Source organism: Myotis davidii, unplaced genomic scaffold, assembly GCF_000327345.1.
Source record: "Myotis davidii unplaced genomic scaffold, ASM32734v1 scaffold545, whole genome shotgun sequence".
NCBI classification, from domain to species: domain Eukaryota; kingdom Metazoa; phylum Chordata; class Mammalia; order Chiroptera; family Vespertilionidae; genus Myotis; species Myotis davidii.
In genome coordinates, this window is record NW_006296634.1 from 176,392 (window position 1) to 191,878 (window position 15,487).

Consider the following 15,487-nt stretch of genomic DNA (forward strand, 5'->3'; position numbering starts at 1 on the left):
GAATATTTAATCCTTTTTCTGTGCCTCAAATATCATAGCATATTACACAGTTCACATGGGACTCAGCTTCCTTTAAAATAGGAAGTAGCTACTCATGAAGCAGCTTCTACACATATTTTTTAATGTAATTCATAGCACATACTCTTTGTACTAATTGTTGGAAAATCACCCTAGCAATTGCCTCTGTTCCTCTCTGTATTGTTGCCTTACATTCTGATGTCATTACTTCGCTTTTATCATCCACTCACTCTAATAAGATTGTGAATTATTTAAGGGTAGAGATCATGACTTGAGCTTGTGTTTTCTCTGTCTGGTGCCTAAATAAATACTCAAATGCCATCCAGTCCAAACGACTGTGATGAGAGAGGCCCACTGGATCAGTTGCTGGAGACCTCTGATTTTTATTTAGGGGGCCTCACTTGTTCTGTGCCTTTACAGAGGGGTGAGTAGGGGCTGAGGAAATTTGGGGAAACCCAGACAGAATTCTCCTCCTGCAAGATGTTCCTAAGCTGGTGCCCAGCTTCGCCCCGGGACCACAGGTGGCTTGGCTTCTTCGCCCCGGGACTGCAGACAGGGTGGCTTCTTGGCCTGGGACCGAGGGCGGCTTCTCCCCAGCCCAGGCACAGCCACAGGCGCCCGGCTCAGCTTTGTCAGGAAGGAGGTCCGTATGGTTGTCCAGAAGATGTCCACTCTAATTATCATATTACCCTTTTATTAGTATAGATTGTTCCATCTGCCACCTCAGGACACTCCATCTGTCACTTTAGAATTCTTTAATGACACCCAACTCTATATCACTGAATCTCTATAGGGCAACCATGAAGTCATCCCAATTATTATCTCCTTCCAAATTTCAACAGAAAATACATCAGTCCTTGCTGGGCCTCCCCCAGAAGAGAGGAAAGCAAAGCATAGGTCCAGAAAGTTTAGTATCATCTAAATAATGATCATGATGATGGCAGCCAAGATTTACTGGGTGGTTACTATATGCCAGGCACTGGTACTAAGTGTTTACATGTATTATCACAGTTGATCCTCATGACAACCTGATAAAAGTTTTTTATCACTAGCTCTATTCTACCCATGATAATATTGACAATTAGAAAGGTTAAACAAAATGCTAAGGTTATGCTGCTAGAAACTGGTAAAGAGGAGATTAAAACATGACAGGCTGATTCCAAAACCCTAAACTACCACTCCACATATCATTCCTCTCCACCATGAAAGCAGTCTCATGAAAAGAAAAACCTCGCCCTGACCGGTTTGACTCACTGGATAGAGCATCGGCCTAGGGACTGAGGGGTCCCAGGTTGGATTCCGCTCAAGGGCATGTACCTTAGTTGCAGGCACATCCCCGGTGGGGGGTGGGCAGGAGGCAGCTGATCGATGCTTCTCTCTCATCGATGTTTCTAACTCTCTATCCCTCTTCCTTCCTCTCTGTAAAAAATCAATAAAATATATATATTTTTTTTTTTTTTTAAAAAAAAAGGAAAACCTCAGTCTCTAGTCTAAGAGAGAGTGGGAGGGAGGAGGAGAAAGAGAGAGAGAAACATCCATGTGACACTGTCCAAATTAAAACCCAAGACTGCCCTGGCCAGTGTCGCTCAATGGATAGAGCGTCAGCCCTTGCACTGAATGATTGTGGATTCGATTCCCAGTAAAGGGCATATAACCTGGGTTGCAAGTTCAATCCCTGGCTCTGGTTGGAGTGCACGTGGGAGACAACCAATTGATGTCTTTCTCTCTCCCTTCCACACTCTCTAAAAATCAATGGGGAAAAAATATCCTCGTGAAGATTTACCAAAAACAAAAACCCACACTCCTCCATCCTTCCTTTACCTTTTCTTTTTCCTCCGTCGTGCAGCTGGATCTTCATCCTCATTGTACTCCCTTGGCATCCTAGAAGAGAAGAAACTCACTGATAGCAAAATATTGCCACAGCCCCAGAAACCCTAAGTGGCCTTGAGGTGCTGAAGAAAGGTCTAGAACAGCAGTCACCAACCTTTCAGACCTCAGAGACCCCCAGTGGTCTGTGGAACACCCGCTGGCAACTGCTGCTCCAAAGGTTTGCTTAAACCAGCAGTCGTTGGGGGTTGGGGGGGATAAGGAAACATTTGTAACACCTTAACTAATAATAAAAAAAAAAAAAAAAAAGCAGTCGCCAAAAAAACAGCAGTCGCCAACCTTTCAGACCTCATGGACCACCTGGTTGGCAACCGCTGGTCTAGAACACTGGCCAAAGCAAGAGTTTCAATCAGGCAGAGATCCATGTTAATATTTGTAGGTGAGTGGTTCTCACTTTAGAGAGGATTGCAACCACTTAAAGGACTATTAAAATTACGTACCCCAAAATATTTGCCCCCAAATCTGAGTCCATGGGGCTAGAATGGGCCCAGAAATCTGCCTATTTAAGCACCAGCAGCAACTCTAGTACAAGTGGTTCATGGAACACACGCTAAGAAGTGGGATCCCAGAGCATCCCAGGCTCCCTGGAGCTTTAATCTCCAGAAAGAAAGAATCAGAACCACAGGCTTATTCAAAAAGAACTAGCCTTCCAGTTCCTAAGACATCTAGATCAGTAGATTTTCTGTAGGAAGGAGATGGGAGACAGGTTGGATCACCCCAGAACTTACTCATGGTGACGTGACTTTGAGGGTGGTGCAGAGGTAGGTGCAGCCCTTGGGGTCATGAGAAGTTTCCTGAAGTCTTCATTAGTGAGTTTTGATCTAGAAGGCAAAGATTTTAAACATTAATACCCAATAAGATTTGGAAAAGAAATATGCAAAAAAAGGCTAATTTTACTGGAAATAAGAAAATACAACTTAAAACAAAAACATGCCATCTGATGAGGGAGCTCAGTTGATTAGAGCATCATCCCGATATGCCAAGGATGCAGGTTCCATGCCTGGTCATGCAAGAATCAACCACTGAATGCATAAATAAGTAGAACAACAGATCAATGTTGTTCTGTCTCTCAAATCACTAAACAATAAAAAAGAAAAAACATGCCACACCTTGTCCAGTTTTGCTTAGAGCATCAGTTCAAGCACCAAAGGGTCTCAGGTTCAATTCCCAATCAAGGGCATGTACCTGGGTTGCGGGTTCAATCCCCAGCCTCATTGAGGCATGTTCAGGAGGCAACCAATCTATGTGTCTTTCTCACATGGATTTTTTTTTCTCTCTCTCCTTTTTTTCCACTCTCTCTAAAAAAGTAAATGGCAAGCCCAGCCGGCATTGCTCAGTGGTTGAGTGTCAAGCTATGAGACCCATGGGAGGTCACGGTTCAATTTCCAGTCAGGGTACATGCCTGGGTTAAGGGCTGGATCCCTAGTATGGGGCCTGCAGTAGGCAGCCGATCAATGATTCTCTCTCACTATTGATGTTTCTATCTCTCTCCCTCTCCCTTCCTCTCTGAAATCAATAAAAATATATATTTTTAAAAATCAATGGAAAAAATCCTCAGGAGAGAATTAACCAAACAAACAAACATGCCACTTCTAATACATCAGAGTGCTAATTTTTTAAAAACTATTATCTTATTTCCTCAAAGAGTTGATTTCTAATCTTAGACTTAATCTCTTCTGACTTTTTTTTTAATATATTTTATTGATTTTTTACAGAGAGGAAGGGAGAGAGATAGAGAGTTAGAAACATCGATGAGAGAGAAACATCGATCAGCGGCCTCCAGCACATCTCCTACTGGGGATGTGCCCGCAACCCAGGTATATGCCCTTGACTGGAATCGAACCTGAACCCTTTCAGTCCACAGGCCGACGTTCTATCCACTGAGCCAAACCGGTTTCGGCTGACTTTTTTTTTAAATATATTTTTATTGGTTTCAGAGAGGAGGGAGAGAGGGGAGAGAGATAGAAACATCAATGATGAGAGACTCACTAATTGGCTGCCTCTTGCACCCTACTGGGGATCAAGCCCACAACTCAGGCACGTGGCCTTGACTGTAATCGAACCTGGGACTCTTCAATTCCCAGGCTGACACTCTATCCACTGAGCCAAAACAGCTAGGGCCAGAGTGCTAATTTTTATTTATTTTTCAGTGTTAATTTTTTAAAACATTTGATAAATTAACTATCAGAGAGAATTTGAAAAGTGGATAGTTTCATACACTGCTGATAAAATGAAACTAGAATCTATTTGGAGAGCAATCTGACAGTATATATTAAAACTAGAGGCCCAGTGCAGGAAATTCGTGCACAGTATCTGTGCGGCAGTGCCCCCGCTCCCCTGCCACTGATCTCCCTCTGCAGGAGACAGGCATGAGGTATGATTGCTTGGCTGGCCTGGGTCTCCCTCTGCAGGGTGATCAATCATGGAGCCACCCCCATCAATCGCCCCACAGAGGGTGGCCTGGGTCTCCCTCTGCGGGGCAGTCATGGGGCGATGGTGGGGCCCCCCAACCAATTGCATCGCACCTGCCTTGGCTGGCCTGGCGCCAGTGCATGTCATAGTGTGGTTGTATGGAAGATCAGACGGTTGTTCTGCTGTTCGGTCATTAGGTCGATTTGCATATTATGCTTTTATTATTATAGAAGATTTAAGTGTGTACATCCTATGACCAAACAATGCCATTCACCTATATATGGCCAATTACTAGCATCTACCTATAATAAAAGTATAATATGCTAATTAGACCAGACAGCCGAAAGACCTTCCGGACATCCTTCCGGACATCGCCACGGTGGTGGGGGCTGAGGCGGTTAGGGGCAATCAGGCAGGCAAGTGGTTAGGGGTCAGGGGTCCCAGATTGCGAGAGGGTACAGGCCAGGCTGAGGGACCCCCCTCCCCCAATGCATGAAAATTTTGTGCACCGGGCCTCTGGTATATATATAAAAGCCTAAGCAACCGTACAACAGCTATGACCCACAATGACTGCCAGGGGGCAGACACTCAATACACAGGCAGGGAAACAAGGAACAGACTGATGAATCTCAGAGGGAAGGGGAGAGGGGGAGGGCGGGAAGTGATTAACCAAAGATCTTATATGCATACTAGAGGCCTGGCCTGCAGGGATCCTATTAAAGGGGCAAGTGGTACAATTTCTTGACCATCCTTGCTGACAAGACACTCAGGATTCTTTGACCATCACCACCACCACCACCTCCATCTCCACCCTGCTCACTGTCCACCTTTTTCCCATGGTCCTAGGTCAAAACACTCACTGGTGGAAGGAGTGAGGATCATCCACATCGTGGCCATCTGGGGCCAGAGGGTTGGAGAACGGTTCACCTAAGAAAAAGAATTAGCATAAATTCAATCAATCTCTTTTGTGGCAGGTCCTATGCAAAAGTCGGGGATTTAATAGTGAACAATACAGATTTGCTTTCCTGTCAAATTGCTCACAATCTGTGAGGAAGAAAAGGCAAGAACGACAGTAACAATCCAATGCAGTAAGTAATGAAGTGGAAAAAATACAAAGGGTTGTAGGGGCCCAGAGGAGAGGGACCCCTAAACCAGCGCGGGAAGATCAGCAAAGACTTCCTCGGGATAACATCTAAGATGCCACGTAAGAGACAAATTGGCTCAACCCAAATTAAGTGATACCGGGTTGGGGAGAGGGGAGAAAAGTTCACGGATCAGCTCTATCTGCCGTCACCTGGGGCAAAGACGAGACTTAGAGACAGTCTGGGCTGCGCAGCCTCACTCGGGGCCCAACGGCTTCCCCGGCTCCAGGCGTCACTCCGGCCCTTCTCCACCCACCCGAACACACACCCGGTTTAAAGCCAAAAGAACGCGCCAAGTGTCCCGAGTTCCTCAGAGAAGAAAGGGGAGAAAACCCGAAACTTACTATCCCGCTCCGGCATATTGTCGGCGGTCTCAGCGCCACGAAGCACTCAGTCTCCAACAACAACAGAGCAGCGGCAGCCTTCTCCCCACAATGCACCTCCGCAGACAACCCACAGTGCCTTGCGCTCCACACTCTCGCCAGGAAACTGGAGGACACCGGGGCGCCCTACAGTAGCTACACGTGGCCCCGCCCCCTTACGTCAGCCCAGTTATCGCGGGACTGGAGGTCCGCGATTGGTCGGTCTGGAGAACTTGGCCGGAAGGCCTGGGCAGGGGCTTGGGTACCAGCGGAGATAGCGATGGCGGCGGCGGCGAGTCGGGGCGTCGGGGCCAAGCTGGGTCTGCGGGAGATTCGCATCCACTTATGCCAGCGCTCGCCTGGCAGCCAGGGCGTCAGGTGAGGTGCAGCGTAGTAGGCGGGCGGGCGGGCTCCGGGGCTTCGGGGTCACGACCTCGACCTCCCGGGCGTTTGGGAAGGCCCGCGCCCACACCGTACGCGCGGCGCTTTCTCGGGCCCCGCAGGGACTTCATCGAGAAACGCTATGTGGAGCTGAAGAAGGCGAACCCCGACCTGCCCATCCTCATCCGCGAGTGCTCCGAGGTGCAGCCCAAGCTCTGGGCCCGCTACGGTGAGTGCAGGACGCTGGGGGTCTGGGGCCCCGGTGGGGAAACAAGGGTTCGAGAAGAGAAACCGCAGAGACCGGGACTGAGGCTTTGGCCTTGCTTTTGACCTTGTTGCCAATAAGGAGACTTACGTTTGTACGATTATATATATTTTTTTAATGTATTTTATTGACTTTTTACAGAGAGGAAGGGAGAGGGATAGAGAGTTAGAAACATCGATGAGAGAGAAGCCTCGATCAGCTGCCTCCTGCACACTCCCACTGGGGATGTGCCCGCAACCAAGGTACATACCCCCGACCGGAATCGAACCTGGGACCTTTCAGTCCGCAGGCCGACGCTCTATCCACTGAGCCAAACCGGTCAGGGCTGTACGATTATATTATAACCTGTGGGTCGCGACCCCTTTGGGGGTCGAACGACCCTTTCACAAGGGTCGCCAAAGACCATTGGAAAGCACATATATAATTACATGATGTTTTTGTAATTAATCACTGTGCTTTCATTATGTTCAATTTGTAACAATGAAAATACATCCTGCATATCAGATATTTACATTACGATTCATAACAGTAGCAACATTACAGTTATGAAGTAGCAACGGAAATAATTTTATGGTTGGGGGTCACCACAACATGAGGAGCTGTATTAAAGGGTCGAGGCATTAGGAAGGTGAGAACCACTGGATTATAGGATGCTTTATGTCCTGGGTAACAGGCGTGTGAAGGCAGCCCCATCCTAACTTAGGGAACAGGAGCTGTCATTTTTTTAATCCAGAAGAGGTTTCGGACCGGGGAAGAAAAGGTGCTGATCAGTTCTCGTCAGTGTAGGCCCTTCCAGATTATGTGTGGGCAGGGCCAGCCCAGGTGGAGAGTTAGGATCTCAATAATGAAAACCTAGAGTAATGATTCTGTGTTGAAACTTAATGCTAGGCTCTGTGCTGGGTGCTTTCCTACCCAAATCTCACTTCATCTTCATTATATGAGAGGGTGATGTAGCTGGACATAACAGGGTTGCACCTTTACATGTATGTTCCTAGAATGCACTTCTGCCAGACATCCATGGCTGGCTCCTTATTCAGGTTGTTATTTTCAGTTCTGAGTTTATATATGATCTCTTCAAAAAGGCATTCCCAGCCCTAACCGGTTTGGCTCAGTGCATAGAGCGTCGGCCTGCAGACTGAAGGGTCCCAGGTTCAATTCTGGTCAAGGGCACATACTCAGTAGGGAGTGTGCAGGAGGCAGCTGATCGATGTTTCTCTCTCATCGATGTTTCTAACTCTCTATCCCTCTCCCTTCCTCTCTGTAAAAAATCAATGAAATATATTTTTTTTAAAAAGGCATTCCCAGACCAGTTATGTAACATTGGCCCTACCTCCTTTTTATCATATTACTGTTACTGGCCAGAGGAGGACCTCAGTTCTTGTCTTGAGGGAGAGATTTCAATCAAGGGACAAAATGTGGTCCTGGTTGGTGTTATGATTAGAGCATCGGCCTGCACACTGAAAGGTCACAGGTTTGATACCCAGTCAAGGACATGTACCTGTTGCAGCTTCATGCCCACCCCAGTGTGTGTGTGTGTGTGGCGGGGGGGGGGGGGAGTGAATTCTGCTGGCAGCTAATGATGTGTCTCTCACATTGATGTTTTTGTCTCTCCTCCCTCCCTCCCTTCCACTCTACAAACCAATGGCACAAATATCCTCGGCTGAGAATTAACAAAAAAGAGACAAAATGTAGAAAAGCAAGAATTTACTGACTTCAGCAAAAACATGCGAAGGACAGTGAAACAAGGACCATTGCTCCCCTGGTTGCAAGTCTTATGGGTCCCTTAAAGGTTAGGGGACACGTGTCAGTGGGGGAAGGAGAGGGCGAAGGGAATGGCACAGGTGTGCTCCCTAGAGGGAGAGCACCCTGGGACCTTCCTTTTCAGGCATTTTGTTTTATTTTTTGATGAATCCTCACCCAAGGATATTTTTTTCCATTGATCTTTAGAGAGAGTGGATGGAAGGGAGAAGGGAGAGAAACATTGATGTGAGAGAGACACATCGACTGGTTGCCTCCCCCACATACCTGACCAGGGTGGGGGATCGGACCTGCAACCAGGGTATGTGCCCTTGACCAGGAATCAAACCCATGACCCTTTAGTCAGTGGAACTCCGCTCTAACCACTTAGCAAGTGGGCAGGGCCCTTTTCAGGCATTTTATTTTATAATATATATGTATTTTTAAATATATTTTTATTGATTTCAGAGAGGAAGAGGGAGAAACATCAGTGATGAGAGAGAATCATTGATCGGCTGCCTCCCGCACACCCCATATTGGGGATTGAGCCTATAGCCCTGGCATGTGCCCTGACCAGGAATTGAACCATGATCTCCTGGTTCATAGATTGAGGTTCAACCGTTGAGCCATATCAGCTGGGCTTTTCAGGCATTTCAAAGGCTGGGTTTTTAGGGCAGGTCTTACAGGGGATCAATAGAATGTTCATTAGCTGCATGATCTACCAAAAGGAGATTTATTCTTTTGTCTGTGTGGTTGGCAAATGGCACTTAATTAGATTTGTTATCTGTTTCCCTATACTATTAAGCATCCTTGGTTTAGGGAAAATAGGATTTACTAGGTGGCTGAAAACTACTGCCTGGAGAAAGAGGGAAGTCACACGTAAGGCAGATTGGTTCTAACCGTGGGCATGTGTAGTAATGCCAAGCACTAAAAACTGAAGGAGGAAAAAGGCTCTCCTTCCAAAAACCGTAGACTAGAAGAGATGGACTCAAATAGCTATAGTGCATTAGACTAGATGGTCTATGGCAGGGGTGGGCAAACTTTTTGACTCAAGGGCCACAATGGGTTCTTAAACTGGACCAGAGGGCCGGAACAAAAGCATGGATGGAGTGTGTGAACTAATATAAATTCAAAATAAACATCATTACATAAAAGGGTACAGTCTTTTTTTTCAATAGTTTTATTCATTTCAAACGGGCCGAATCCGGCCCGCAGGCCGTAGTTTGTCCACGGCTGGTCTATGGCAACCACAAAATGGGTATCCTGCCAAGATGCACTGCTCACGTGGTAATAAATGCCTGCTGTGCCCCTTAACATTTCCTTAAAGCACCTTCCTTACCATTGTGGCCACCCACAATCAGCCAAAATTCTAGTTGGACCTAGGCTTCCTGGATGTGCTTGAGGCCCAAGGGGGAAATTCTAGGCATACCAAATCCACCTTGGTCATCTCTTTACTACCCTTCCTATCGTAACACCTTAAGTTGATGACAAAGACCTGTTGTTATACTCTGCTAGCTCCCACAGTACGGAGTGGATACTTAGTCACCTCTCTTTCTCTCCAGCATTTGGCCAAGAGAAGAATGTCTCCTTGAACAACTTTAGTGCTGATCAGGTAACCAGAGCCCTAGAGAATGTGCTAAGTGGCAAAGCCTGAAGCCTTTGCTGAGGACTATGAGCAACAACCCACAGCCTGGGCTCTGCTGGACTGAGCACAATATGGAAAAATGTGTTCTGTTGTTTATAAAGCTTGTGCTGTAAGATGCTGTCTCAGGATGTTCTTTACCTCATTCCATCCCCTACCCCTTATTATGCAACCACTGAGGCAGAGCAGTTTAATATAAAAATAAAACTTTATTCTGCCCCATCAAAAGCTACCAGCTGCTAAAGCAAAACAAAACCAAAGAAAAAAGAGAGATTCCAGGGCCCCAGAGTAAGTAGCCCACACCCACTTCCCTCTAATCCTGTCTGGACAGTGCTGAGTGAAAGGGAGGGCTGGAGTCTAGAGGTCTTGGTTTAGGCTTAGATGTGGAATCAGAGAACATGAGGCCTCATTATGGTCACTAACCCTCCCACCCCCATAAGGGGCGCCATGGGGCACAGAAGCTGCAGGGTGGGGGAGTGCAGTAAAGTGACACCGAGAAGCCAAGTCATCTGTGAAGAGCTGTCTGCTGGAGAGCATGCACTCGGTCCTGGAGCTGTGCTTCCTCCTCGTGCCTTTTAAGGGCCTGCAGCCCTGACTGCTGCAGGAAGGCCTGGGCAGCCTAAAGGCAGGGGAGAAAGGATTCGACACCTGGGTCTCTGTGCCCTGACACTCAATTCCCAGAGCCTTTTGGGTTAGCCCACCTCTTCTTGGGAAAGGGTATATTCCCAGCAAGAGGCTGTGGGCTCTGACCTGGACACAGGCTAGCCAGGTCCAGAGAAGTGGCTATAGTTAGAACTGGAAGGAAAGGGGCCATGATGAGGCTAGAAGCTTCAGAACAAGGATTGAGAACAGGATGAGAAACCAACCTCTGGCTGGTAGAGGAACAGCAGTTGCAGCAGCTCCAAACTCTGGCCCACTACTTCAGTGTCAGAGAAGGCCAATGTGTCCAGCAAGGAGGGGAGCAGGGGCCCTGGCCACAGATGCTGGCAATAAGCAGGACCCTTCTCTGCAATGTTGCACAGAACTGTGAGCACCTGTAGACAGATATGCACATACACAGTCCCCACAAAGGATGAAGGCCAATGACAGCAAAAATATTAGAGTGCTGACCACATGCCCAAGACACGGTGCCAAGCAATTTCATAAGCAAGTTCTGTAATCACAACGGCCCTCATGTATTATTATTCCTAATTATAAATCAGGAAACTGAAGTTTAAGGTGGTTAATTGATTTTCCCAAGAATAGTATCTAGTAAACCAATTTAGGGACTCACACCCAGATGGGTCTAGCCCTGAGGCCATCCATACTATACCACCTGCCAGCTCTCAGGTAAGGGCACTTCTGAGCTCCTACTGTTTACACTTCAGCCACTAGACTAGACCTTGGGCTCAGATGACTTCCAGTACCTACCAATACGCTCACCACATTGGATACTGGCAACAACTGCAAGAGAGGCTTGATCAGATCCTGGGAGAGCAAGGAGGTACAGGTGCTAGGGCTGTTTGCTGAAAGGAAGAATGTCAGGGTGAAGTCCCCCTAACTGCAGCCTGAAAATGCCCCCTCTCAATTCTACCCACCACAGTCCAAGCCACAAGGAAGTTTCCCCGGTATCTACAGGTCCAGCCTGGGCAGATCATGGCTCTTACCAGTGAGGTTATTAAGAAGCCAAAGGCCCTCGGGAAGCAGGCTGGGGTGTTTCTGGCGGAGGAACTGCAGAAGGATAAATACGGACACCACAACACGCTCATCTCTGAGCTGCACCTGCCCTCCCCCAGCTTCCACCGCTTCCTCTGTTAGCAAGTTGCTTAGACACCGAAGCACAGGGCACACCAGCTGCAAAGACAAGTTAGGGGTCAGGTGTAAGGAGGAGGGTTCTCCCTGCACACTGGAAGAGGAACAGTAGGAAGAAAGGTTGTGCAGATCTTGTCCTGTCCTCTTCACCTACCAACTCCAGTCCTGCATCTTCAGAACTCTGGACAGTCCCAGCCAAGTACAACAGTAGCAGCCCCAGCGTGGAGAGGGCCCCATGGGTGATGAGCAGGGCATTATTGACCTGGCTGGGCAATAAGAAGCAAGTAGTTACTAGGCCATTCCCACCTGGAAGCTTGCAAACAGCCTAGGTCTGTGGGTTTCCTCGATTCCAAGAAGAGAAGACCATGAAAGGAAGACCTTTCATGGAATTATTGAGAGGGGGCATTTTCACCACAATAATTCCAGAAACCAAAGTTCAAACACCTGAGTGTCATGAAGGGAACCCGTGAAAGGTCTGTGGCACTTTCCCAACTGGCCGGTGTTACCTGCAGATGATGTAGTGAAGGCACCAGGCAAACTCCACAGCGACCCCAGAGTTCAGCTTTGGTCCAGGTTGCAATAGTCGCAGCATATGCTCCGGAATAGGGGAGGCCAGGACGGAACTGCAGGCAGAAGCAGAGCTCTGAGTAGAAACCACAGAAGGCAAGATGCCTGTCACTTTTCCCAAACCCTAATAGCAGGTGGGAAAGTGTCCAAACCCAAAGCCCTTCCCAGCCAGCCACATGGGGTTAAATGTATAACAGCGTTGGAACCAGACTTGTTCAGGTCTCGAGGGCTACGCTACCAAATGGGTCACTCCTGACTGCACATCTGGAGACAGTTCTACTTACGGGATGATCTTCTTTGGCGCTTCCTTAGCCTGCAGGAGCTGGGACAAGGCATATCCAAGGGCTTCCAGCACAGCCAGATGGGGGGACTAGAAGGAGACAGGGTAGGGATCTGGCTCTGGAAGCTGGGCCGGAAGATTCCCAATCCTTAGCATATGGCAGTGGCTGGAACTGCCTAACCACAGCAGCTGGGGCATGTGCAGGGAAGTAAGGGGAGTCAGGGCGGACACTCACCTGGATGCAGGAAGCCAAGGCTGCAACAATGCCCTGTGGCAGGAGCTGCCTTCTCCCAGCTTCACTCTCCACAATCAGGTTCCCCAGTGTATACAGACAGAGCTCCTGAGAGCAGAGCAAAAGCACTGGGCTTGGCCCATGGTAAGCCAAGGTGGGGGTCGGGGTGGGGAAGATGGAGCAGCCCTGTTCTCCAGGCCCTGGGCACAGGAGGATAGAAGATGATTGGTGTGTACTTGGCTGTGGGCATCACGGGAAAACAGGTTTTCTCCCCCCCACCTGCCAGCTCAAACTGGACCCAAAGACACAATTTTTAAACTCAAGCCAAAAACAAGGTAGAAGTGACAGGGCTTACTATAAGGTCTGAGCTGTGACCGGCGAGGTAGGTGAGAAGGTAGGACGTGGCTGGCAGGCAGGCCTCAGCCACCTCAGACTGCTCGGAATGAGAGAGCTCGTGAAGGCACCGAGCCGCCTCAAGCTGCAACAGGGCCTGGTTGCTGGTCAGGAGCCCGACCAGGGTCCGCATGCTGCCCTCCAGCCTACATGAGTGAGTACCAGAGCACAGCTCAGCCTGTGGCCCCTCCCCTCCACACTCCTATCCATCCCTTAGAACCCCAGCCACCCGCTGACCTGATGAAGGTCTGCTGTGTCTCTGGGTGCTGCAAGCCTCGGCGAAGGCTGACCAGAGCTCCTTCTCTCTCCTTTTCCTCTGTCCCCCGCTGGGCCAACCTCAGGAACTGCTGGATCTAGAGCCCAGGGCAGGGAGAGATGGCAACACACAGTTGCCAGAAAGCAAATCAAGACCTGCTCTGCCTATTTCACCTGTGAGCCTTCCAATATTGCACCATCCCTAGAACTTGTCATTCACACTAATATGGCTAATAAGTGCCAACAGCGCAGTAGAGTGGAAAGAAGAGGAAATCAGCCCGGCCACTTAAATCTATAAAGGACCAAACATCAGTTTCTCACCTGAAAAAAATTTGAGTAACTTCTATCCTATTTTCTTCAAGGATAATATTTAAACCTCTCAGCCTGGCGTAACCTCCGCCTCATCATTCTCCCCATGCAGCCTGTACCCCAACACCTAGCATAACATGACTTTTTAGTGCTGCCAAGATTTTGCACAATCAACCCAGCCAGTGTGGCTTAGTGATTGAGCGTTGACCTATGAACCAGGAGGTCACAGTTCGATTCCTGGTCAGGGCACATGACTGAGTTGCGAACTCCATCCCCAACTGTGTGAGTGCAGAAGGCAGCCAATCAATGATTCTCATTATTGATTTTTTTCCTGTCTCTCCCTCTCCCTTCTTCTCCAAAATCAATAAGAATATATTTACTAGTAAAAAGAAAAGATTTTGCACAATCTATTTCTTCTGCCTGGCATACCCTCCCTGGGTCTTCCACTCGCTTCAAATTTCTGCTCCTGTCACTGCCTTTGGGGAATTAGCCTTTTCTGGCTTCCTGTGGCAGACTTAAGGGTTCTATTGTGCCTCATGTCTCTTTCATGGGCTGTGAACACTTCAAAGAAAGGGACTCTCTTTTCCTCTTGTGTACCTCAGGACCCAGCACAGTTCTGGCATAAAGTAAGTACACAATGAATAAACGGTATAACCCAGGTGTAAGTGCTTTGTGAACTATATTTATAAACATAGATAATACAGCCCTGCCAGCATGACTCAGTGGTTGAGAGTTGACCTATGAACCAGGAAGTCACGTTCAATTCCCGGTAGGGGCATATGCCTAGGTTGTGAGCCCATTGATGATTCTCTCTCATTGATGTTTTCACCGCTCTCTCTCTCTCCCTCTCCCTTCCTCTCTGGAACCAATAAAAATATATTTAAAATCAAACAAACAAAATGATTATACAAACAGGGTAGGCCCAATGCTTGTTGAATGAATAAATGAACTAAAACCAATTCTTTTCATTCACTTAATAAATACTGAGCATCTCCTATATGCCAAATATTGTGCAGGCATCTGAGTTTTCAATGATGACAAAGATAGAGTCTAGGTTCCTGTGGACTTAAAAATTAGTTGGAGAAATGATAAACAAATTAGAGTGATTAATATTCTGTAAACAGGTTGTTAAGACAACATACCAAAAGGGACCCACTTGAGATGCAGCAAAGGCAAAGGCCTTGAGACAGGAAAGAGCCTGGTATATTGTTCCAAGAACTGAAAAGGGGACTCTGGCTGAGATGAGTAAGTTGATAAGGTTGGGTTGGTAGAGGTTAGACCAGGCTGAACTTTATAGGTCACAGAAAGGAGTTTGGTCTCTACATAGCCCCCCTCCACCGGTCTCTATTTTTTAAAGAGGCATCTGACTGATGTATGCAGAACGAACTTGAGGGCGGCATAGATGCAGATGACGGGTTAGGAGGCTGCAGTAAGTATCCACTGGAGGGTGGTGGAGAGCTGCGATGGGGAGGCATGTAAAACCTTCAGAGTTCTTGCCCTAACCGGTTTGGCTCAGTGGATAGAGCGTCTAGCCGAGGACTGAAGGGTTCCCGGTTCCATTCCGATCAAGGGAACGTACTTGGCCTTGGACGATCCCTGGCCCTCGACAGGATGCATACACGAGGCAACCAAGGATGTCTCTCTAGCGATGTGACACATCGATGTTTCTCTCTGTCTTTCCCCCTCCCTCCCACTCTCTCTTAAAATCAATGGAAAAAATATCCTCTGGGTGGGGATTAACAAAAAGAAAAAAAAAGAGTCATATCTGGTATCTGAAATATAGTTTGATACAGCTGCCAATTTTACTGATATCT

The 15,487-nt window shown here is 47.8% G+C and overlaps 3 protein-coding genes across 6 annotated transcripts in view; 1 reads left to right on the plus strand and 2 right to left on the minus strand.

Annotated features, from left to right (window-relative positions):
- The window catches only part of IK (IK cytokine, down-regulator of HLA II), a 14,992-nt gene extending 9,060 nt beyond the window's left edge, over positions 1-5,932 (minus strand). The window contains exons 1-4 of the mRNA XM_006772416.2: positions 5,804-5,932; positions 5,178-5,244; positions 2,634-2,726; positions 1,840-1,899 (exon numbers count right to left, since the gene is read on the minus strand). Coding sequence (XP_006772479.1) covers positions 1,840-1,899; positions 2,634-2,726; positions 5,178-5,244; positions 5,804-5,819 — 236 coding nt within the window. The 5' untranslated portion in view covers positions 5,820-5,932. The remainder of the gene's footprint in view (positions 1-1,839; positions 1,900-2,633; positions 2,727-5,177; positions 5,245-5,803) is intronic.
- A 104-nt stretch (positions 5,933-6,036) lies between these two features.
- NDUFA2 (NADH:ubiquinone oxidoreductase subunit A2) lies at positions 6,037-9,964 on the plus strand. Its single transcript, XM_006772421.2, has 3 exons — positions 6,037-6,199; positions 6,325-6,431; positions 9,767-9,964. Exons 1-3 carry the CDS (start codon positions 6,102-6,104, stop codon positions 9,856-9,858), a joined length of 297 nt encoding a protein of 98 aa, XP_006772484.1. The 5' UTR covers positions 6,037-6,101; the 3' UTR covers positions 9,859-9,964.
- Positions 9,965-10,035: 71 nt separating this feature from the next.
- Positions 10,036-15,487, minus strand: part of TMCO6 (transmembrane and coiled-coil domains 6) — a 15,926-nt gene continuing 10,474 nt past the window's right edge. The window contains exons 2-12 of one of the 4 annotated variants that reach the window (XM_015569604.1): positions 13,347-13,462; positions 13,072-13,255; positions 12,720-12,824; positions 12,489-12,574; positions 12,144-12,260; positions 11,792-11,903; positions 11,677-11,679; positions 11,493-11,556; positions 11,257-11,351; positions 10,713-10,880; positions 10,036-10,465 (exon numbers count right to left, since the gene is read on the minus strand). In XM_015569604.1, the coding sequence (XP_015425090.1) occupies positions 10,352-10,465; positions 10,713-10,880; positions 11,257-11,351; positions 11,493-11,556; positions 11,677-11,679; positions 11,792-11,903; positions 12,144-12,260; positions 12,489-12,574; positions 12,720-12,824; positions 13,072-13,255; positions 13,347-13,462 (1,164 nt within the window). In that variant the 3' untranslated portion in view covers positions 10,036-10,351. Of the gene's footprint in view, positions 10,466-10,596; positions 10,881-11,256; positions 11,352-11,492; positions 11,680-11,791; positions 11,904-12,143; positions 12,261-12,488; positions 12,575-12,719; positions 12,825-13,071; positions 13,256-13,346; positions 13,463-15,487 lie in introns of all 4 variants that reach the window. The other 3 variants (XM_006772420.2, XM_006772419.2, XR_001515308.1) reach the window with 3 other exon arrangements.